The 22814-nt window shown below is 41.5% G+C and overlaps 1 protein-coding gene across 1 annotated transcript in view; it reads left to right on the top strand.

The window, feature by feature from the left end:
• CADPS2 (calcium dependent secretion activator 2) overlaps window positions 1–22814 on the top strand; it is a 331334-nt gene that overhangs the window by 118576 nt on the left and 189944 nt on the right. Inside the window, exon 4 of the mRNA XM_075146854.1 lies at window positions 16746–16826. Coding sequence (XP_075002955.1) covers window positions 16746–16826 — 81 coding nt within the window. The remainder of the gene's footprint in view (window positions 1–16745; window positions 16827–22814) is intronic.

The raw sequence follows: 22814 nt of genomic DNA on the forward strand, positions 1-22814 counted from the left end.
TTCCTAGAAGCACCGTAAAAATCATGCCCCAATCAATCTGGCACAGCCTTGTCCCCATACTGTGTCTTTCCTCAGGAGACTGGAGACAGCAGGATCTTGCCTGAAACACCTGTCCCTCCTTAGGGAAATTTATCTGACCAGTATTCCAATTTTACCATACTGGAGCAACCACTGTGTTTACAGATGGATAGCAGACTCTCTGTAACTGGTGTTTTCCCACCTGTTTAATGTTAGTAGTTTCCTCCCATTCCTGTGTTTCCAGGAGGGTAGAAGCTGGAAGCTTGTAACTTTTGGCAGCAGGAAAGGGCTCCCTGCCTCTCTGCAATTGTTCATCTAGAAAACTGGTTCAGGACCCTGGCAGCAGAGGAGAATGAGTGAGTCCTGTTGTGGGAAGAATGTTGGACACCTCAGGTCATGGGATTGAGACCAAAGCACAAAGAGGAAGCAACAAGTGTTAGTGTCTGGTGACTCCACCCTGCCCAGGACAAAAGCACCCATTGGCTGGCCATACCTTCTTACTTGCTTCTAGCCTGGATCTGTGATGTTGCAGAGAGATTCCTGAGGCCCATCTAGCTTTCCAGCTACTGCCCCTTGCTGCTTGTCTGTGCGAGCACCAGTGACGTGACCTTGAGGAGATCAAAGGTGACTGTAAGACTCTGAGAGCAAAGATGGCCCAGGGTGACACATCCAACCTTCGTAACTGATGTCATCAGTGAGGCTTTGACCTTTGGTTGTGGCACCTTGTTTTGAGAAGAACTAGTAAGAAGTGATAGAATGAATCTGACAAGTGGGCATGTCTGTGGACAGGATTGCTAACTTAACATGGAGGATTTTAAACTAGGTTTGTTAGAAGATAGGGAGCTAATCTCAGGGTAAAATGAGAAAGCAATGCATGTGGAGAAGATACGTATGGTAGAAGACTACAAGGGAGACAATAATGTTCCTTCTCAGAAAGGAGAGCGTTCATAAATGTGTCTACACTAATGTAGACGGATACTATAGTGTCTACACTATTTGGGCAACAACCAAGTCTGGTCTCTGGGTCAATATCAGAAGGGAAAGTAATATTGGTAATGATGTGGTGAGGGTCAGTTACTGACCACCTGAATAAGAGGATGAGGCTATCTACAAACAAGTAATAGAAGTTTCCCAGTGCCAGGCTTTGATTCTGACACCTGCCACCAAATTGCTAGGAGGGTAACATGGCATTGTGCAAGCAATTGAGGAAGTTTCTAGGCTATGTTGGTGATAATTTCTGAACACAAATGCAAAGGAGCTGTTGGGATTAGTGCTTTGTTTGACCTGCTGCTCAGAAACAGGGAAGAGTTGGGGGTGAAGTGACCACAGGTAGCAGCTGGACTGCGGAAATCACCAGTTGACAGTTCAGGAGTTGGAGGAAGGCTGAGAAGGTAAGCTGTGAACTTACTCTCTATTTAAAGAATTGCTATGCAGAGACCCTTGAGAAGCTGCCACGTGGGGAAAAGGAGAGCCCAGGAGTTGGCTGATTTCTTAAGAAAACATAGTAAGAGCTCAGGAACAAACCATACTGTTGTACAGAAAGTTTGAGAATTATACGTATTACCTTAATCCCTGGAAAGACTGTGGAGCACAACCTCTTGCAATCTATTTTCACATGCATAAAGGTAATCATTGTTAGTTTACATGGATACCAAGAGCAAATCGTGCCTGACCAACCTGACCTGCTTTCTTTCATGGAATGATTGACTATGTTAATAAGGAGAACAGTGGATGGTAATGTACCTTGACTTCAGTAGGGCTTTTAACATCATCGTCCACCTCATTCACATTTGTAAGTTCAGGAAGTATGGTCTGGACAAGTTGTCTATTAGAAGGCTTAAAAACTGGCTAGGTCACTATGCTGAAAGGGTGGTAGGCAGTGGTTTAAAAGCTCAGTTGGTAGCTGGGAACACAGTACTCCAGAGTTTAGTATTGTTAAGTATTTTTATTGACAGCTTGGATGATGAAACAAAATGTAACTTCAGCAAATTTGTGGACTAAACAGTACTAAACTGAAGGGGAGGGTGATGCAGCTGACATGCTGAATAGTTAAGGGTAATCTTGAGCATTAAGCAAACAGAAACCTCATGAAGTTCATCAAGGAGAAGCAGAAGGTTTTGCACCTTGAGCAGGGTAATTGGGCATGATTATGGGCTAAGAACCAACTGGTTGAGTTGCAGCCCTGCTGAAAAGCATGGCATGGCATGTGGGGGTCGAGGGTGTGCAGGACAGATGCCAGGTTGAGTAAGAGCCAACAATGTCCTTCAATTGCAGATGAGATACTGCTGGGCTACATTAGAAGAAGCACAGGTGGAAGACTGAAGGATTTGTTTTTCCCCTCTGCCTGGCAGTGATGAGGGAGCTAGACTTGCGTAGCCTGGCAAAGAGGAGTCTAATGGGTGGTCTAATAGCAGCCTACCGCAAGCAACTTGGAGGGGCGTTTCAGAGACAAAGATCACAGAGGTATTACTGAATAGTAGCAGATGGTATAACAAGAGTTAACTGTCACAAGCTGTGGCTTAGGAGATTCAGAACCATCATTGGAGGAAAAAATCGGTATGAAGGTAGTGGAGCAAAGCAACAGGTCAGCCAGAGAAGCAGTGGAATCTCCACCTTGGAGGTTTTCAGAACTTGGCTTGACATAGCCACAGCTGACTAATCTACTGTTACCAAGTAGGATGCTGGACTTAATGACCTCAAAATTGCCTATCTAACCAATGTTTCTATAGTGCTGTGTCTTGTACTTAGAACAAAAATGAAGAGAATGTTGATAGGAGGTGCTGACAATGGTACACAGTTCTTGATGCAAACACATAAATATTACTGTTCATATGTTTGCTAGGTATCAAACCCTTGTTATAGTCAGTGGAGATCTAGGCAAGCAATGGAACCTAGAGAGTAGTATCAAGTAGACCCTTCCTTGCTGGTCTGCTGAACTCTGTATGAGGCTTCTTAAATACTGAACTAGTATTTAACTAGGGTTGGCTGCTTAGAGAGCATATGGAGTCTTTGTCACTAGAGGTGTTTTCTAGTAAGTTGGTTTTCAAGTAAGTTGTTTCTAAGCCAGGCTAAATAGAGTTTGTCCTTCTTTTGGCCTAACTGATGCAAGGTGTTCTCTGACCTATTTTCTAAGATACGTGTTACCAGTTAAGTTGTTTGTAAACATGGGAATTTTGTGATTACAAAGACTTCTTCCAGAAAAGTAACAGTTGATTGTAATGTAAAACAGATGTTGGCTCTTTTCTTGCATCATTAAAAAAAAGTTCCCCATGTTAAGAACTTACTAGCTAAACGCTCTTAAGCAGTATTTTTTTGTTTTCCTTGTTAAGGTCTTTTTCCTGATCATTAAGTAAACAGAATATAGACTGAAGGTCTAGAATATGTTTTCTTTTGCACCTCACTCCAAACATGAGCTCTTTCTTACTCTGAAATTGCAGCTAAGAATCCTGTTGTACTCATTATTAGTCCTGAGCATGAAGAATAGTAGGAAATAGTAGGAATTGCAAACAATTTGATTAATACAGTCCACAGAACTCCTCACTTTTGGGAATGAATGGAGTAGAGAGTTGGTGAAGATCTGGCTGTGGTCACCTTAGCAATTTTCTAACCTCTCTGCTATTTGAAAGAAATTTGATATAAGAAAAGAACAGAGAGGTTTCTTGGAGTACTGTGTAAACAGGTTGCTTGGTTGAAGTTCTCCACCAAGCAGAACCGCTGGTCATATCTTATTGTGTATCTAAAGTATACACATGGAAAGGGAGCTTTCTACATGCCCTGACCATGGGAGGATTTTCAAACTGAACCTTCATAGATATGGAAGTCAGTTTTTCATGGTGCAACACAAATCTGTAGATGAAGCTTGCCGCCTTATACAATTAACCTCTAGATTACATATAGTTTTAGTCCTTACTCAACTATTTGGGATTTTTATTTTTATGGCTAGGTATGTACACATCACTAACACCACTGGCTTCTACAAAAAGGCAGCAATACAGAACATTCTCCAGCTGATGCTATGACATTGAACAAAAAGGGAGAAAATGGGATTCCATTTCTGTCATCTTCTAGCTTCTCTTCATCATATTTACAAAGAGCTTCATTAGTATGTCTTTCTATCCAGTGATTTTCTTAAGTAGTTTTTCTTGAAGAAATTATTAGCTGTTTTTAAAAAATACTATTATTAAAATGCTCACATATTGTATACATTTAAATACAGCTGCATACTTTCAACTAAATAGAAACATCTGGCCTATTTGAAAGAAGAACTGTTTATATGCAACCAAGTTTTGGTCTGGGGTGGGTTTATTTTCATGGTGCATTTTGAAAGCAACATCGTGTACAATTTTTCAAAAATCTGTGATAAATCAGTGCTTCAGTTGTGAGTTGTCAGCCTGCATTTTAAGTTTTCTATCTAGTTAAGTCAGCCACATATAATTCTTTGGGGAAGAATATTGGCATGACATTCAAGGTGGTTTTGCTTACTTAATGCAATGCTCATTAACATGTATTGCCCTAATTGCTTATATTCCCTTTGGTTTCAACACACCAAAGAAAATCTAATCAGTGATTAATAAGGCAAGAAAACATTCTGCATGATATTTTTGGAGAGTGAGGAGGGTAAGCAAAAGGAGAGGGGATTTCCTTCTGAAGCAAGGATAATTTTAGGAAATTATAAACCACTGTGAGCCCATTTAGTATTATAGGACATAAATATGCATATACCAACCAGGTTTTCATGCTAATCTGTGGGTTGTCTTGGATATGGTAATCTCTGTGCAGGTGGTGGGAGAGGAGGAGGGTGGAAGGGTTTTTCTCAGGAGGATCAGGACATGAGTCATTGCTCTTTTAAGGCCCATCACTTCCTGGTTGGGGTGGATGTGGGAGGGTATTTCCTAGCCAGAACCTGAAAGGCAACTTGTATTGAAGGAGACAGCCATCTATTTCAGCAGGATCCGGGGGAAGGTGAGAGCGAGAATAAGAACACCCATTTCTTTGATCATCTTACCAGAGATTACCAGTGCGGTTGGGACCTCCACAGTATTTATTGTAGGCGTGTAGATAATTGCTTAAGTGCTTTTAATAACTCTCTAGAGGCTTCTCTGTCTCTCCATTGATTACCTAGGGACCCGACTTAAAAGATACTTTATTTGGATGGTACAGTAGGCTCTATGCATAGCTCTGAAGCTTTTTTCACTGCCTAGCTGTAGGAAGAACACCTACAAATAACAAGGCAAAGACTTGAGTGGAAAATAAAGAAAAGTTAAACTCTTTTGTGTGTGGATATTTATAGTTCTGTGGTTGCAAAGCTGGGGTGGAAGGCATTTTGCATAGTTAGCAACAACTGAAGAGTTGGACTTTTACATTGTGGAAGATACAGTGCTGTCATGAGTGTGTAGGTCATACATCAGAGGAGAAATAAAGTAGCGCACGCCCACAGGATGCTGAACTGAGCATGGGCAGTTACAGCTCGAGAAGGACACTTTGGGTTTCCCTGTGGTGAAATCATTCATTCTGTGTGCAACAGTACCATCGTTTTCCTGCTGTATATAACCACTTATACCCATAGGTTGATGGGGAGGAGTATGGTTGAGGTTTACAAAGTTGTGAAGGCAGTGGCCAAGGTGAATGTGTACCTTTACTCACCAAACGCCACACCACTAGAAACTGGGACACTCAAGGAAGTTTGTAGGAGATTTAAAATGGATGCACTGCTTCCTTATCTGGCTTTTGGAGAACTTCCAGAACATTTTGTGATTGGGAGCAATGAGGGCAGACAGCAGCTGAAGGTTCAAAGGGTTTGGACAAGTTCCTGGAGAACAGGTCCGTAAATTGATGTACCCTCTAACATCTCGCTCACTTCCTCAGGCCCCACAACTATCATTAGAGTAATGCACTTCAGAGAACAAGCATTTTCCCTAAATAACCTCGGCAGCTGTCACTGTCACACACACAATTCTGGGCTGGATGGACTATTTGCCTGACCTAACAGGGTGTTTCTTATGTCTCTTCCATGCAAGATGATTATATAATCCAGAGAGAAAATAGGAAGATATTTCCTTTAAAATTTGGGGGATGAAACAGGCATTATACATACGTATAATCACATGTAAAATATTTTATTATTTGAAGACTAGCATCATTTTATGAGATTGATCAAAATGCAAAAAAAAGATGTAAACCAGTGGTTTGTAAAGTGAGCAATTTAGAATAAGGCATGATTTATAATTCTTTCTTTTTAAATACTTACAGCGTTGATTTGTAGAAGTGGAATGGCTTCTGTAAACTAATATTCTATCAGTTTGCTAGCCTCAGTATCTTTCAGTTGTCTGTATATGCTTTTAAGCTTTAAAACAAATAATCTGTCTTGGTTTATGCAGGCTTTATTGCATCTGTACCGATCGTTTCCTTGGGAAAGCCAAGGGTCTTGGCTTGCAGTAAGCTTAAAGTAAAGAGATTCTTCTTGCACTTTTTTTTGAACACTTTATAAATGCAATATAGGTAAAAATAGGATAAACTAACTGAATTGCTTTTAGTTTTATTGTTTACATCTTCATGGTTTACGTAGTGGAAAGTGCATGAAGATAGTGCTCATGAAAGCAAGAGCCATATTACTTTTAAGCATTCACTGTCCACGGTGGCCACTAGATATGTACAACTAGAGGGATACTTGAATTTCCTGCTTTTTTAATCTAGTCTCTTTCAGTAGGGGCCACCTTTTGTGTAACAAGTGTGTTGTAGTTGCATTATGAAGACAAGTGGAGCTACAGCCAAGACCAAAACATAACTGGAGAAAGAGGCATGGTTTGCATTCTGGGACTCGCTTTATAGAATAGAGCCTCTGCTACAAAAATAATTTGAAGTGAATGTTCAAGGAAACTAAGCAGCATTGAGGAGCCTGTTGTTGCAGAAAAGGGCATTAATGTAGTGAAACTATTTTTGGTCAATATTCTAATCGGTGTACATAATATCCGTGTTTATACAATTCATAAAATATATGTCTCGATTCTCTTCACTGCGGAAAAAGTCAGAAGAGCACCAGAATTATGGCATTTATGGACAAGCTTGTGACAGTGTGTCAACACTGATATGAAATTAAAAACTATTTATATAGTGAATAAAATAAAATTCTGGGGTTTTTATGATGTTGGAGTTTTCTTTTTTAATTTTATTTTTAATGGGTTTTTCCCTCTCAGAATCTGCTGGTAGTAAGGTCCAAGTAATGTAATAATTCTAAGGTTATGCGAAGAGTCTCTAATACTTACAGAGAACTGCTATGATGAAAATACTATCCAAGAAACACTAGTTAAAGACAAATCATTAACTGTCTAAGTACCTGCTGTCTGATTTTTTTCTCACCTTGATGCCTAAACAGACTGCTGTGCGTAAATAAATATTTAACGTATTTGTATCTAGGTCATGTATCTTTTTCACTAAAACCCCACATTGCAGAACTAACAGCCTCTGTGAACCAAATCAAGCTTCAACTTTTATCTTTGCATTAAATCAGAGCAAAAACTAGTAGCAGACTCAGTATTGTGAGAGAGTGATTTCCTCTGTAAATATGAGGGCTTAGCAGACTTTCTTCAAATGTTATCATCCAAATACCTAGGCAAAAAGGTCATTTGTGTGCATTATTGAATTTTATTTATTTATTTACAAACACATGTCAAGATTTGGCCAAGAAGAGAAACAGATCTTTTAACTCTTGGAATTTAGGTTGGCAGATGACCAATTTTAAATTCAGATCAGTAATCTAAAATAAAATGAAAAAAAATTTCATTTAGACAATCGATGCAGAACAATGATCTGACAGTGTGTTGTGGAAAAGACCATGCATATAAATTAGTGAAAATCCCGCCTGGGAAGCCCTACTCTCTCCTCAGCCCGTGTAGATAAAAAGAGTGCGGGGGTCTGTTCAAATCCAAATAGACGAACAAAAACCTCATTCTTTATTATGCAAAGACATTTGCGCTACTTTTCCAAGTGTCCTGTTCACCAAAGTGTCAGTTCCAGTCAGTAGATGAAAATATGCAATGAAATTTTGAGGACTACATTTTAATTTGGGCCAAGACAAATTTTGAACCATTATTTTATTTTGCAATTTTCTTCAGTAAAGATAATATTAAACAGAGGATATATGTTGCATTTGAAGAATCCTTTGAAGCTCATCTTTTAAAGATTGGATTAGTCTTTCCCATTTGGGACATATCATTTTGACTAAGGTTGTCTGGCAAGTTTAATCAAGTTAGCTGTTGATAAAAGGCATTTAACTTGTTACGGTTTCTCTAAAAGGTTAATAGCAGTCAAATATGAAAGGTGATTGTTAGGGAAACCGTCACTGAATAAAGTTGCATTGTACATCTGCACATCGCAGTGTAAAATAAACTGTTTTTTGCTAGAGATTTTCTCAGTAATACATGGTGTGTATTTAATTCTTCAAATGTCTTCTCACTTAGTGTTGGCTAAATACAGTGAAAGTTTGACCAATGAACATATACTTTATGTTAAGTTTTGAGTGGGCTTAATACACTTTTTAAACTATTCCCTTTACATATATTCTGATTGGCTTGAATACTTGTATGTGCTTCTTTTCCTGTTTATTTTTAAGTCTCATTGAAGGTTTTCCTGGGGTTTTTGGTATTGATCGTCCCTGATAAACTGAAATCTATTTGTGAGAGAACTTTTCAGCTGGTACTGAAACTCTCGAGTCTGCTCTTCTAATGTAAAAGCTTGAATGTAAGGAAATGCCATATCAAAATCTCGGCTTTGATTATTTTGGAAACTGCCAAAGTGAATGGGAAGCCATCCAACGGCAGACTGAAAAAAAGTCCAAGATTAAAACTGTGTAGTTTTCACTTTTGTTTTTGTGAACTTTGAAATTGTTTTATTTCATTGAATTAATTAAAGTAATCTTTACTTTGTTTTGGTTTGTTTTTAATATTTTTATGATAACCATTTTTTACAAATCAATATATAATCAGTATAATTAATTAGTACAAACAATTAGTATAAATAATATCTTCTGCCACCTTAGTTGTACATATACAAGTCAACATTGAAATTACATAAGCAGGTCCAGAACTTTATAAAAATATTTCAGAGACCAAAACCTCTCATCATCTAAGATTGTGCGTGAATTTTTTGAGCTTCTGGGGTTGTATAGAGCTTATAAGAAAATTTTGAGTGAGGTGTTATATCTAATGGACTCCTTGAAGGTACATAGACACGGCTTTTGAAAACACTGGTTTTATTCTTTTTTTTTTTAATATTTTTTTTTTTTTAATCCAACTGAAGCCACTGTAGAATATTTGACTGTTGACTGGCTTTGCTCTTTATCTGCGTTATTACTTATTTTTAACAATATTGGATAAAGAGAAAGTGATATGCTAATTGCTTCCTCTAAAAAATTATAGTAGTCAATAGGAATTTGTACTAAAACAAATTAATTCAAACTGATGTTTGAGGTTTTTGCTGGTACTGTGTTGCAGGAAAACTGAGTGATCAGCTTGGCCAATTTGAAAGGCAATCTTCGTGTGCTCTATTAGAGCAAAATCGATAAGAAAAGGCTGTGTGAAGCCTGATGGTGCATTGTGAAAAGCTGTTAGAACACTTCATACTGGCTTTGGACCTTTAAGCTTTTACAAGTCTACTTGCTGCAGACAGATTGAAAGTAGAAATGCTTTCAGTGGTTGCTGAGTTTGTCTTTTCACTTAGAATTAGCTGAAAATATGTATACTAGTATTCCACAAGAGAAATAATTTCAAAAATAGGTGCTGCCCCCCCCTTTATTTTAACCATTAACAGATTTTCTCTCCCTTTATTTGCCCATCTCTGAGTTTATTTGCTCAATCTAGCAATTTTTTTGTTGTTTGTGTGTGTTGACTGGGAAAAGGAGCGAGTTGGGAAGAGGGGAGAGGAAGATTTAGGAACCGAGTTTAAAGTTTTTGTTTTGCAGAGTTCTGTGGGAAATCCACAGGATTTCACCATCACACAGGCAGGGTCAGCCATCAGCATAGCCATTTGCATGATACGTGACAGGAATTTTGCAGGGTGCAGAGAACGTGAAAGTTTTTAAATACCATTTTATTAATCTGTTTTATGAATACGAATTCATCCACTATATAATCTATATGCAGGGAAGAGAAAAGATTTTAAAATTGAAGGTAAACAGCATAGTCTCCTCTGAACTGAAATAGAGGAGTGACTACATTTTCTTTCCTTTTACATCTGTGTCTTTCTTGCTGTGAAACCGGAGGCAGAAGGTTTAGGAAGAGGTCTAGTAGAAGCCATTTAGAAAGCTTCACACGTCCTGCCCTTTAATCAAATCTGTTTTTTTCCCCCTATACGAAGTGGAACCAATTTACTTCTGTCACGACTTGTTCTTCAGAAGTTAAGTCCTGTTGAATTCATGTCCAAAAGTGTCTGCTGTCGCAGACTGGAGCTGGGCGCTCTGTTTTCGGCCTGATTTGGAAGTTGTTGATCCTCCTAGTTTTACATATGTAGCTGCTAATCTTGGTTCACAAGCTTGGGAAACTTCAGGAATCTCTGCAGGCTGTTTGTGTTCAGCGCACGGCGGCTCCTTAATACTGCCGAGAATTGCAGACATCTTTAATCTCTTCCCAGTCTGTTCCTTTAGAGCAACTCCACCTGTGTAAAGATAAGAACAGGAACAAATCCTGATCCTGTGGGTCTTAGAGGCGGCAGGTCTGTCTGAAGTAAAACTCCTGGTTTTAGAGTCAGAGATAAGAGTAGCAAGGACAACGGTCTGAAAAATGCTGGTATTTGCATCTGCTACACCTCCTGCCTGCTTGCTGCTTGCTTGATTGACAACCAAAATTGAGTACTAGGACTTCTCTGGTGTTCGCTTTCTCTTGCAGCCTTGCTGCTGGATGCCATTAGCTACTTCCAGAAGTCCATTTTTTTCAGCTTTATATAATCACAACACTTTAAATCCAAGCCCTTTACTCCATTTGGTGTGTGTTGAGAGTTTTTGCCTTGGCTGGCAGACAGTAGTCAGGGATGGACCCTACAGGTTACCTCACGTGGGCATCTACAAATAACCTGTCAGCTCAGCAGGACCCAGACTTGGTTACGTGTGGCAAAAAGTGGCTATAAAAAAAAATGACCATTACTGTCATTTGTGAAAAGATTTTGGATTTTGTTAAGAGCAAGTCCTAAGATACGTGAACTGTCAATTTAGTCATTAAATGTAGAGAAATTTATATTGTTATGGGCAGGTAAATTGTCGTGGGTTAACCCCAGTTGACAACTAAGCCCCACACAGCTGCTCGCTCACTCCCTCCTCAGTGAGATGGGGGAGAGAATCAGAAGGGTAAAAGTGAGAGAACTCGTGGGTTGAGATAAAGACAGTTTAATAGGTAAAGCAAAAGCCGCACACACAAGCAAAGCAAAACAAGGAATTAATTCACTACTTCCCATTGGCAGGCAGGTGTTCAGCCATCTCCAGGAAAGCAGGGCTCCATCACACGTAATGGTTACTTGGGAAAACAAAACGCTGTCACTCTGAATGTCCCCCCTTCCTCCTTCTTCCCCCAGTTTTATATGCTGAGCGTGACATTCTATGATATGGAATACCCCTTTGGTCAGTTGGGGTCAGCTGTCCCAGCTGTGTCCCCTCCCGACTTCTTGTGCACCCCCAGCCTTCTCGCTGGTGGGGTGGGGTGAGGAGCAGAAAAGGCCTTGACCCTTCACAGCAGTGCAGTGAACTGCAGTAACTAAAACATCCCTGTGTTATCAACAACCTAAAACATCCCTGAATTATCAACACTGTTTTCAGCACAAATCCAAAACGTAGCCCCATACTAGCTACTGTGAAGAAAATTAACTCTATCCCAGCCAAAACCAGCACATAAATGTAATTTCACATTCATGTTACTGTGAATTAGAAAGTTGCAGGGAAGCTAACTGGACATTAATAAAATAGTCACTTGGAGGAACTATCAGTTAGTTTGAGCACTTGTTAACGTAAAGAACAATAACTTGCAGCAGGTCAGTACTCATCCATACTCAAACTGGTCTTGTTTCTTGGGCAAAGGATATCTGACTGACTTTGTATGTAGAGGAATGCAAATGAGTGCCAAGGGCGTTAGTGCAGTACCTCTTGGCAGCATTGGTACCTTTTTTACCTTAAGTTGCTCTTGCACATTAACCAGATTTTTTGCCAGAGTACCATTTTTCTTTTCCACCAAAATACACAAATATTTTACAGCCTTTTAAGTAATATTTTTTTAAAAAAAGTTTTTATTTACATAGAAATCAAATAGTATGCAGTCTTTTCCAACCTTTTAAAATATGTAAACATTAATTCATTCAGATGTATTTCTGTTCTGTGCTGTTTAGACACACAAATTAAACAGCAGTTTGTCAAGCAAGATACCATGCTGTTGATCCATATAGTGATTCTTAACTCTGATAAACTTACGGTCTTTCTTAAATGAGCAAATAATCTGAGGAGCGTAGACTCCATGCATATTCAAGACAGAGAGCAGCACGACCTGAAGATGAGTCTGAATGCTGAATCTGATTTAGCCTCTGGTAGCGGCTGTTTGCAGCCTGACTGCTGCAAACTTCATTTTTCAAAGATTCTAACTTGGCCAGAGTTGAGCTGATTTTCACAGATGGGGCCCTGCTAAATTTCAGATCCTTACTTCAAAGTAAGATGGTGCTAGAGCTCTTTGACAAGATGGTCACGGTTTTTCGTATTATGGATAAAGCAGTGTGTTGTCTTCCCTGGCCTCTTCAGAAGCAATGGAGTGTTTTCGTTGAAATTGTTAAAACAGAAATTTGGAATAAAAAAATTCAGTCTGTCTTTTAGAAGTCGACACTTACATAAGCAACTGAAAACATCCTCTAATAAGAATTGTTGGATAACTTGCGTATTGAGGACATTCCCACTCCATCTCTACTAATAAAGAAGTTTGTAATAAAAATGATTGCCCTTTTCAGAGTGAGAAAAAATAAAGGCAACTTCAAGCATTAATGAATAAAAACATTTTCAAATTAATAGCTTGATGTCTAACAGTGGCAGGTTTATTTTAGAAAGCTGTTTTTATATATCACCTTTGGGAAAAAAAAGATGATGAGCTACCACTTTTTTCTTTTTAATAAAACGTAGCTTCTTATTCACCCAAGCATAGTCATTCATAACTACTGATTTTTCTGAAGAAGCTTTTAAAATCCATATAATCAGCTTTGCAGAAAGAAAGGGCACAAGTGACACAGCTGTCTTATTCCTACTCTTGCTCAGCTGGGAATTTTCCTACTGAATTAACTAGCCCTCAGAAGGGGAGTCAGTGTCTATGCCTAGGTTTTACAAATTCTGGGGGCCAGATATATGGCATTTAGGGGAATCTTTGATTTGTTTGGTCAGGACTGCTAATGGATTTTATACTGAAAACAGGTCTCTGGTGTGCGTAGAGTCTTCTGTAGTGAGGTCCCCTGCTGCTAAAATACTGACTAATTGGTCATGTGAGGTTTAAGCAACATGAGGAGCATCCCTAGCGTTGGTGCAGTCAGTAAATAGCTATGGTGTATAATCACTACCATTGCAGATAGCTGAAATGTTTTTATTAAATGGAATTTATATGTACCCTCTTTTAAAATAATCTCTAAGGCTATAACTTTTTTTAAAAAAACATGCATTAATATTTAAAGGTGGGAAGTGTTATGTGGTGCCATGTAAATGCTAATTATTCTTTTAAAAAACAAGAACAAACCACCCTTTGGTTGAATTTTAAGTGATTACCAATTGTGGGGTTTTTTAACCAAATTTCAGTTGCAATACTGAGAAGAATGTGAGTGGCTATTCTGCAATGTTACATTTATATTAATTTCTGTGCATAGTATCATATGCTTTTCTGGTTTTTATTTAACAGTTTGAAAATTACTGCAATGATTGTCACAACTGTGTATTCCACAGATATCTTGGGTATGGGTTTGATCCACAAATAAGGAATTAAGGGAAAGGGTACACTTAATGTTAACCCTTGTCTCCGTTTCCCACCCATACGGTGGGCTGTATCAAGTGTCTTCCCTATGTAAAAAAGTGGACACAACTCACAAATTCCAAATGCCACCTGCATTTTCAGAATCTACTCAGTCTTACTGTTGTTGCCACTTCAGATAAAGTATGATTGATTACACATTCATAATCGCTGACTGCTTTGCTTGCAAAGTTGTTTTTCATGCATTTTGTTGAATTTAGAATAAAAACAAGTAAAATGACCTTGCGTGGAACGTGATATCAAAGTTACTGTTTTGCTCATTGTCACTTCGTTTTGCATACTGCAAAAATACTAATATCAACAATTTTACTTCTTATTAGGACAGCTGTGAATGACTTGCCACTCATTTTTACCTTGGCTCTTTTCTATAAGTAAAGCAGTGTTCTTCGGTGTTTCACCTCTTCAGCTTCTTTCCATACCTGACAAAACATCATTACATGCATATATTAACAAAACCATTAAAATGTATAAGTATTTCAGGAAGAAGACTAAAATTTAAAAATAAGTAAGTAGAGAAATCAGCACATTTTCAAGTACTTAAGTACAAACAGATAATGGAAAGCAATGCAAAGTTACGGAAAACATGTTAAGATTTACAAAACCAGGTTACACTTTCATTAACTTACATGATCATTTCACGTGTTTTTTAAATGCAAAAATAACTAAATATCAGTTTTTAAACAAAAGACTTTGCCTCTTCAAATGAGTTAATAACAGAGGTAGTCATTTAAGTTGTGCCTTGACACAGGAAAAAGTTCTAGCTTCGTTCTGCTTTCCCACACCCTCCTTTTTGCAGAAATCAGAATTCAATCATCAAAATTACCTTCAAGCAGATATTTTTCAAGCAATTACCTGTCTTGGGATATATTATTAAAATAATGTTGACCTTCTCTTATCCCAAAAAGAAAAACAAAATTGATTTTCATATTAGACTGACTTTTGTACTGATTAAACAAAAATAATTGCAAAAATTATGTGGTTACAATACAAAGGAAAATAGAAGTTAGAAATATTCTTGGTGACAAGTTCAATAAGCAGTCTCTTACTCCGTTAGGAAATGGAAGAATACAAATTTGGGAATTTATTTGAAATACTGTAATTGTATTCTGAAAACCTAAAATATTTGCTTTCATCGAGAACACTCTTGCCATTTATGCTCACAGGCAAACTAGGAGCAGATTTACAGGTACACCTAGCGGAAGGACCCTTCCAGTCTGGAACATGATCCATCTTCTACTCTCTGGTTTAAATTTGAGTGTCTTTTAGGGATGCCGTCTTTAGGGATGCCATCAGGTTTTGTTCTCCTGCTTTCTGGTAGTCTGGATCAGTTCCTGCAAGGATCTTGTGAGACACCAGATTGCACAGGTGACAGATTGCATGTTCTGCCATCGCTTCCATACTAGCAGTGGAAAACTTTTCATCCTGTTGCTAAATGTGGTCAGATTTGCATTATACATAATGCTGTAATTGACCTGTAAGCACTGGATAGTGTATTTTTAATTATTCCTTTTTTTAAATTGGATTTTGAAAGAAAAAATGCCTAATTCTCAAGAGCACCTTGGTTCAATAAGATCTACTGGATTTAGCTGAGGCGCGTTGCAAGGGAGATGGTGTTATGTATTTGGCCTGATGCACTGAACAGTGGTCTTACTTAAAAAGCTTGGTTTAATGTAATCAATCATTTACCAAACTAATTGTGCATTTTGTAGCTGAAGATGTCATTTAATTAGAGAACCAATTTTTGCCAATTTACATCCCTAATCAATTTAAGGGTTTTTTTTAGTGAAGAGCAATTCAGGTATCCTTAAACCTTAGCCGCATACTAAATGCACTAAAGTCGTATCAGCATGTCGCATCGCGTCTGTGGTTAGCCCTAGGGACACGGAGAGCCCTCCATTGGGACTCTGTCTTTGTCCTTGTTTGGCATTTATTCAGGTAAGAGGGCATCACGCTTCTTCCTCTGAACCAGCTGTGCAGGCCGGTGCACTGAGGTGAAGCCCCACGCCACCTACACTCCCTCCCCAATGCCCTTAACAAGTAAACAGGTCAAAAATGAGTTGGGAAGTCTCTTTTCTGTTCAGTCCCAGCTTTTCTGTTGAGGTGAATAAATGTGTCCCTCCCCTTTACCTCACTGACTGAAGTCAGACGTTTAGTCATGTCTATTCCCTAGGTATGAAAATATTGGAGGCTCAAAAACTGGATATGCCTTGATGTGAGCAGTTGGCCAATATTTGGGGAAAGGAGCTATATGTGAGTGAAATAATGCCATACTTAGAAGGCATAGCCACACAGTTTTCTTTCTCTATACCTATATATTCCTATACAGGGACTCATGGCACCAAAGAGCAGATTTCCTTGCAAACATTTTCTAAGCCAGTCTGTTAGTCCAGTTTTCTGCTTCATGGAGAAATGTTTTCAGCTGCTATTTTTGTAAGGAAATAATGCTTCTTCTGTTTAGCCTGCGTATTAAAAACTCAAGGGAGTACTGGCTACCCTTCAGAGACCCTGACTGCATGGGTAACTGGTGGCCGTTACATTTCCTTCATCTTGGTGAGACTCAAAGCCATGTATTTGCTTAGTGTTTCACTAATTTTAGGATGAAAAGGATGCAATTCATTTCTATTTTAACTACATTACTTGCTATAAAGTTAAAATATAGTGTGTGTTTCTCACAGTTAACTTTATTTTTGTCCTCTATCCAAGTTGGATAATGGAGATGAGCAAGCAGCCCAGATCAGACGTGAACTAGATGGACGACTACAGTTGGCAGAACAAATGGCAAGGGTAAGTGGTTGCTTTCATGTACCAAAAACATATCTTCATATGAGATTGAGTGGGACGATACATAATGATGTGTGTTTCCAGTTTCTGATTCTAAAATTAAGCAGAAGATCATCTAAAAACAGTCTGACAGATGCATTTCTTTCTGCTCTGGAGTATCTGTGTCAACAGGGGTAGGGAGAAAGCAAAACTTGTTTTTGGAAAGTCATATGCTGTGTGATCCTACCGTTCCTTCATCAGCAAGTCCAGTGTTGAAACAAACGGTATATTATTTGCACATTTGGGATTATGTATTTTGGAATTAAATTATTTTACATACAAAAGTGCATTATGTTGTGCTTAGGGTATAACCATAATGTTCATGTCTTGCTGCAGGTTATATGTGATATACTTTTTAAGTATATATAATAGAGTTTACATTCATAGATTAAGTCTAATTGTATTAATATTGCAAGTAACAAAACTATGACTGAGTCCTGTAGGTCAAATTAGTGGTGATTGGGTAAATTATAAATTCTTTTTGTAAATTTTAGAAAGCCAAGCCTAATTTTCTCTCCTATAGCTTGTATTTTATTTCAGCGGACATGATTATGCCCTTCTGTCCTGGTTCCAGCTGGGACAGGGTTAACTTTCTTCCCAGTAGCCTGGGGGGTGTGCTGTGTTTTGGGTTCGGTGTGAAAGGAGCGTTGATGGCCCATTGATGCTTTGGCTGTTGCTGGGTGATGCTTGCACCGGGAGGGGGAAGCACAGCCGGGGTGGTGGACCCAGCTGGCCAATGGGGTATTCTATACCATGTGACATCATGCTCAGTATAAAAACCAGGTGTGTGGGGGGGCTCGCCCCCCGTTCGTGACACGCGGTCGGTGGTCGGTGAGCGGTTGTGTTGTGCATTGCCTGCTTTGTGTATTCTGTTATTGTTGTTGTTCTCACTTTTATTATTACTGTTCTACTTAGTTTTATTTCAATTATTAAACTGTTTTTATCTCAACCCGGGAGCTTTCCTACTTGTGCCCTCCCAATTCTCTCCCCCATCCCACCGGGGGGGGGTGATCGAGCGGCTGCGTGGCGTTTATTTTTGCTGGCTGGGGTTAAACCACGACAGTCCTTTTTGGCGCCCAACGTGGGGCACGAAGGGTTGAGATAACGACAGATTATTTAGAACATATTAAGGAATTTATATCTGGTAACATATTCGTTTGTTCTGCACCATGCTCTTGTTTTTACTGTACCTGTTAAAAATTGGAGTTGGGTTTTGTAGTCTGTTGTGCTCTGCCGTGATTAATGATGTTTTGCCTGGGAGATTTGTTACTAAAACGCTGGCATTGGGGGTTATTTGGTATTTGGGATTCGTAATGAAGCCGTTTCTGCATTTCGGGTACCACCTCATGGAGACCATTAGCAATTATACCTTTTCCTCCGAGAGATTTTTTATGGAGGAAATAGAGAATGGCACCCTCACTACCTTCATCTCCTTTGTTAAAATAACTTGCCAGTACCTTGAACATCCCTGGGTAGTTAAGATATATCTCTTGGTACTCCTTGGGAATATTGTTGCGGTTTTATCCAAGGTTAGTAAGCAATTTAAGAATGTCATCCAGAGATCTGCCCCAAGGTTGGATAGCTATGAGTGGCAGGGCGAGTGGGATAGCATGGGCAAATGCCTAGGGCGATGGGCACCCCCAGTGTTCTGGAACTTTACCCCTGAACAAGTGAAGAACCCTGAAAAATTAGTAGAATATTTGGAAGAAGTATGCTGTCACCCTGGCCATTCCAGGGAGACACAAATCACTACAATGTGCTGGGGCCTGGCCCACGCCTACCGAGCCCTGTTTAACACCACTCAGAACCCCCAAGGGGAAGGAAACGTCTCTGCAGCTGATGACAAAGCAACAGGCCCTGCGGCTACCCCACCCCCCACGGCAAGCACAGCGGCTCCCTCACCCCCCAGGGCAGGCACGGCAGCTACTCCGCCCCCTGCGACAGAGAACCAACCCCTGCCGGTATCAGTCGCCCCTATACAAAAGAGAAAATGCACAAGAAAATCAGCTCGTCTAGTAAGGGATGAAGATGAACCAGGGCCATCACGAGAACAGGAGGAGGAGGAGGCAGAACCCGTAAATGAGATGGTGACCACCCGATCCCTATCTCTGGGTGAGCTGCGAGATATGCGAAAAGACTTCAGCCGTCGTCCAGGGGAGCACATTGTCACCTGGCTGCTCCGATGCTGGGATAACGGGGCCAGTAGCCTGGAATTAGAGGGTAGGGAAGCCAAGCAGCTGGGATCCCTTTCTAGGGAAGGGGGCATTGACAAAGCAATTGGACAAGGGGCACAAGTCCTCAGCCTCTGGAGGCGACTCCTGTCAGGCGTGAAGGAAAGGTATCCCTTCAAGGAAGATGTTATATGCCACCCAGGCAAGTGGACCACCATGGAGAGAGGTATCCAGTACCTGAGAGAATTAGCCGTGCTGGAAGTGATTTATGATGACCTGAACAACGAGCAGTTATCCAAAGACCCAGATGAGGTCAAATGCACCCGACCCATGTGGCGGAAGTTTGTACGGAGCGCACCAGCGTCACATGCAAAACTCATTGACAGTAATGACCTGGAGAGATGGAGAGGAACAAACAGTGGATGAACTGGCTGGCCAACTCCGGCAATATGAAGAAAGTCTCTCTTCCTCCCTACGGGCCTGTGTCTCTGCTGTGGAGAAGCTGTCTCAGGAGGTCCAGCAAATCAAAGAGGATATGTCCTGCTTCCCCCCTGCACGGGCCAGCGTCTCAGCCATTAGGAGCAAACGTCCCTCTGCTCAAGAGAGGAGACATCGTGGGTACACACCCCGGGGCACCCTGTGGTTTTACCTGCGTGACCACGGAGAGGACATGAGGAAGTGGGATGGAAAACCTACCTCAGTCCTACAGGCACGGGTACATGAGTTGCAAGGGAAAACAACCACAAAAGGGGGTTCTTCCAGGAAAACCGCTGCTCCGATCTCCAGTGAGTTCCCCAGACAGAGTAGAAGGGCTGATTCCACTTCCGACCTTAACAAAGGGACTTCTGACTCATACTTACAAGAAGTAGATAGCGAATATGATGACCAGGACTAGAGGGGCCCTGCCTCCAGCCAGGTGGAGGAAAGGGACAACCGGGTTTACTGGACTGTGTGGATTCGATGGCCTGGCACATCAGATCCACAAGAATATAAGGCTCTCGTAGACACCGGTGCGCAGTGTACCCTGATACCATCAGGCTATAAAGGGGCAGAACCCATTTGTATTTCTGGAGTGACAGGGGGATCCCAAGAGTTAACTGTGTTGGAGGCGGAAGTGAGCCTAACCGGGAAGGAGTGGCAGAAGCACCCCATTGTGACTGGCCCAGAAGCTCCGTGCATCCTTGGCATAGACTACCTCAGGAGAGGGTATTTCAAGGACCCAAAAGGGTACCGGTGGGCTTTTGGTATAGCTGCCCTGGAGACGGAGGAAATTAAACAGTTGTCCACCTTGCCCGGTCTTTCAGAGGATCCTTCTGTTGTGGGGTTGTTAAAGGTCCAAGAACAACAGGTGCCAATCGCTACCACAACAGTGCACCGGCGGCAATACCGCACCAACCGAGACTCCTTGATCCCCATCCATGTGCTGATTCGTCGACTGGAGAGCCAAGGAGTGATCAGCAAGACTCGCTCACCCTTTAACAGTCCCATATGGCCAGTGCGAAAGTCCAATGGAGAGTGGAGGCTAACAGTAGACTACCGTGGCCTGAACGAAGTGACGCCACCACTGAGTGCTGCCGTGCCGGACATGCTGGAACTTCAATACGAACTGGAGTCAAAGGCAGCCAAGTGGTACGCCACCATTGATATCGCTAATGCATTCTTCTCCATCCCTTTGGCGGCAGAGTGCAGGCCACAGTTTGCTTTCACTTGGAGGGGTGTCCAGTACACCTGGAACCGACTGCCCCAGGGGTGGAAACACAGCCCTACCATTTGCCATGGACTGATCCACACCGCACTGGAACAGGGTGAGGCTCCAGAACACCTGCAATACATTGACGACATCATTGTGTGGGGCAACACAGCAGAGGAAGTTTTCAAGAAAGGGGAGAGAATAGTCCAAATCCTTCTGAAGGCCGGCTTTGCAATAAAACGAAGTAAGGTCAAGGGACCTGCACAGGAGATCCAGTTTTTAGGAATAAAATGGCAAGATGGACGTCGTCAGATCCCAACAGATGTGATCAATAAAATAACAGCCATGTCTCCACCAACTAACAAAAAGGAAACGCAAGCTTTCTTAGGCGTTGTGGGCTTTTGGAGAATGCATATTCCAAATTACAGTCAGATCGTAAGCCCTCTCTATCACGTGACCAGGAAGAAGAACGACTTCAGATGGGGCCCTGAGCAACGACAAGCATTTGAGCAAATTAAACAGGAGATAGTTCAGGCAGTAGCCCTTGGGCCAGTCCGGGCAGGACAAGATGTGAAGAATGTGCTCTACACCGCAGCCGGGGAGAATGGCCCTACCTGGAGCCTCTGGCAGAAAGCACCAGGGGAGACTCGAGGTCGACCCTTAGGGTTCTGGAGTCGGGGATACAGAGGATCCGAGGCCCACTACACTCCAACTGAGAAGGAGATATTGGCAGCATATGAAGGGGTTCAAGCTGCTTCGGAAGTGGTTGGCACTGAAGCACAGCTCCTCCTGGCACCCCGACTGCCGGTGCTGGGCTGGATGTTCAAAGGGAGCGTCCCCTCTACACATCATGCAACCGATGCTACGTGGAGTAAGTGGGTCGCGCTGATCACACAACGGGCCCGAATAGGAAACCCCAGTCGCCCAGGAATCTTGGAGGTGATCACGAACTGGCCAGAAGGCAAAGATTTTGGAATATCCCCAGAGGAGGAGGTGACGCGTGCTGAAGAGGCCCCACCATATAACAAACTACCAGAAAACGAGAAGCAATATGCCCTGTTCACGGATGGGTCCTGTCGCCTTGTGGGAAAACATCGGAGATGGAAGGCTGCTGTATGGAGTCCTATACGCCAAGTTGCAGAAACTGCTGAAGGAGAAGGTGAATCGAGTCAGTTTGCAGAGGTGAAAGCCATCCAGCTGGCCTTGGGCATTGCCGAACGAGAAAAATGGCCAGTACTTTATCTCTATACTGACTCATGGATGGTGGCGAATGCCCTGTGGGGGTGGTTGCAGCAGTGGAAGCAGAACAACTGGCAGCGCAGAGGTAAACCCATCTGGGCTGCCGCATTGTGGCAAGATATTGCTGCCCAGGTAGAGAACCTGACTGTAAAAGTACGACACGTAGATGCTCACGTACCCAAGAGTAGGGCCAGTGAAGAGCACCAAAACAACCAGCAGGTGGATCAGGCTGCCAAGATCGAAGTAGCTCAGGTAGATCTGGACTGGCAACATAAAGGTGAATTATTTATAGCTCGGTGGGCCCATGACACTTCAGGCCACCAAGGGAGAGATGCAACATATAGATGGGCTCGTGATCGAGGGGTGGACTTAACCATGGACACTATTGCACAGGTTATCCACGAATGTGAAACATGCGCTGCAATCAAGCAAGCCAAACGAGTAAAGCCTCTTTGGTATGGAGGACGATGGTTGAAGTACAAATATGGGGAGGCCTGGCAGATTGATTATATCACGCTCCCACAAACCCGACAGGGCAAGCGCTATGTGCTCACCATGGTGGAAGTAACCACAGGATGGCTGGAAACATATCCTGTGCCCCATGCCACCGCCCGGAACACCATCCTGGGCCTTGAAAAGCAAGTCCTGTGGCAACATGGCACCCCAGAAAGAATTGAGTCAGACAACGGGACTCACTTCCGAAACGCCCTCATAGACACCTGGGCCAAAGAGCACGGCATTGAGTGGGTCTATCACATCCCCTACCATGCACCAGCCTCCGGGAAAATTGAACGATACAACGGGCTGTTAAAGACAACACTGAGGGCAATGGGTGGTGGGACATTCAAGCAT

This window comes from Calonectris borealis, chromosome 1 (assembly GCF_964195595.1).
Source record: "Calonectris borealis chromosome 1, bCalBor7.hap1.2, whole genome shotgun sequence".
In the NCBI taxonomy this organism is placed as follows: domain Eukaryota; kingdom Metazoa; phylum Chordata; class Aves; order Procellariiformes; family Procellariidae; genus Calonectris; species Calonectris borealis.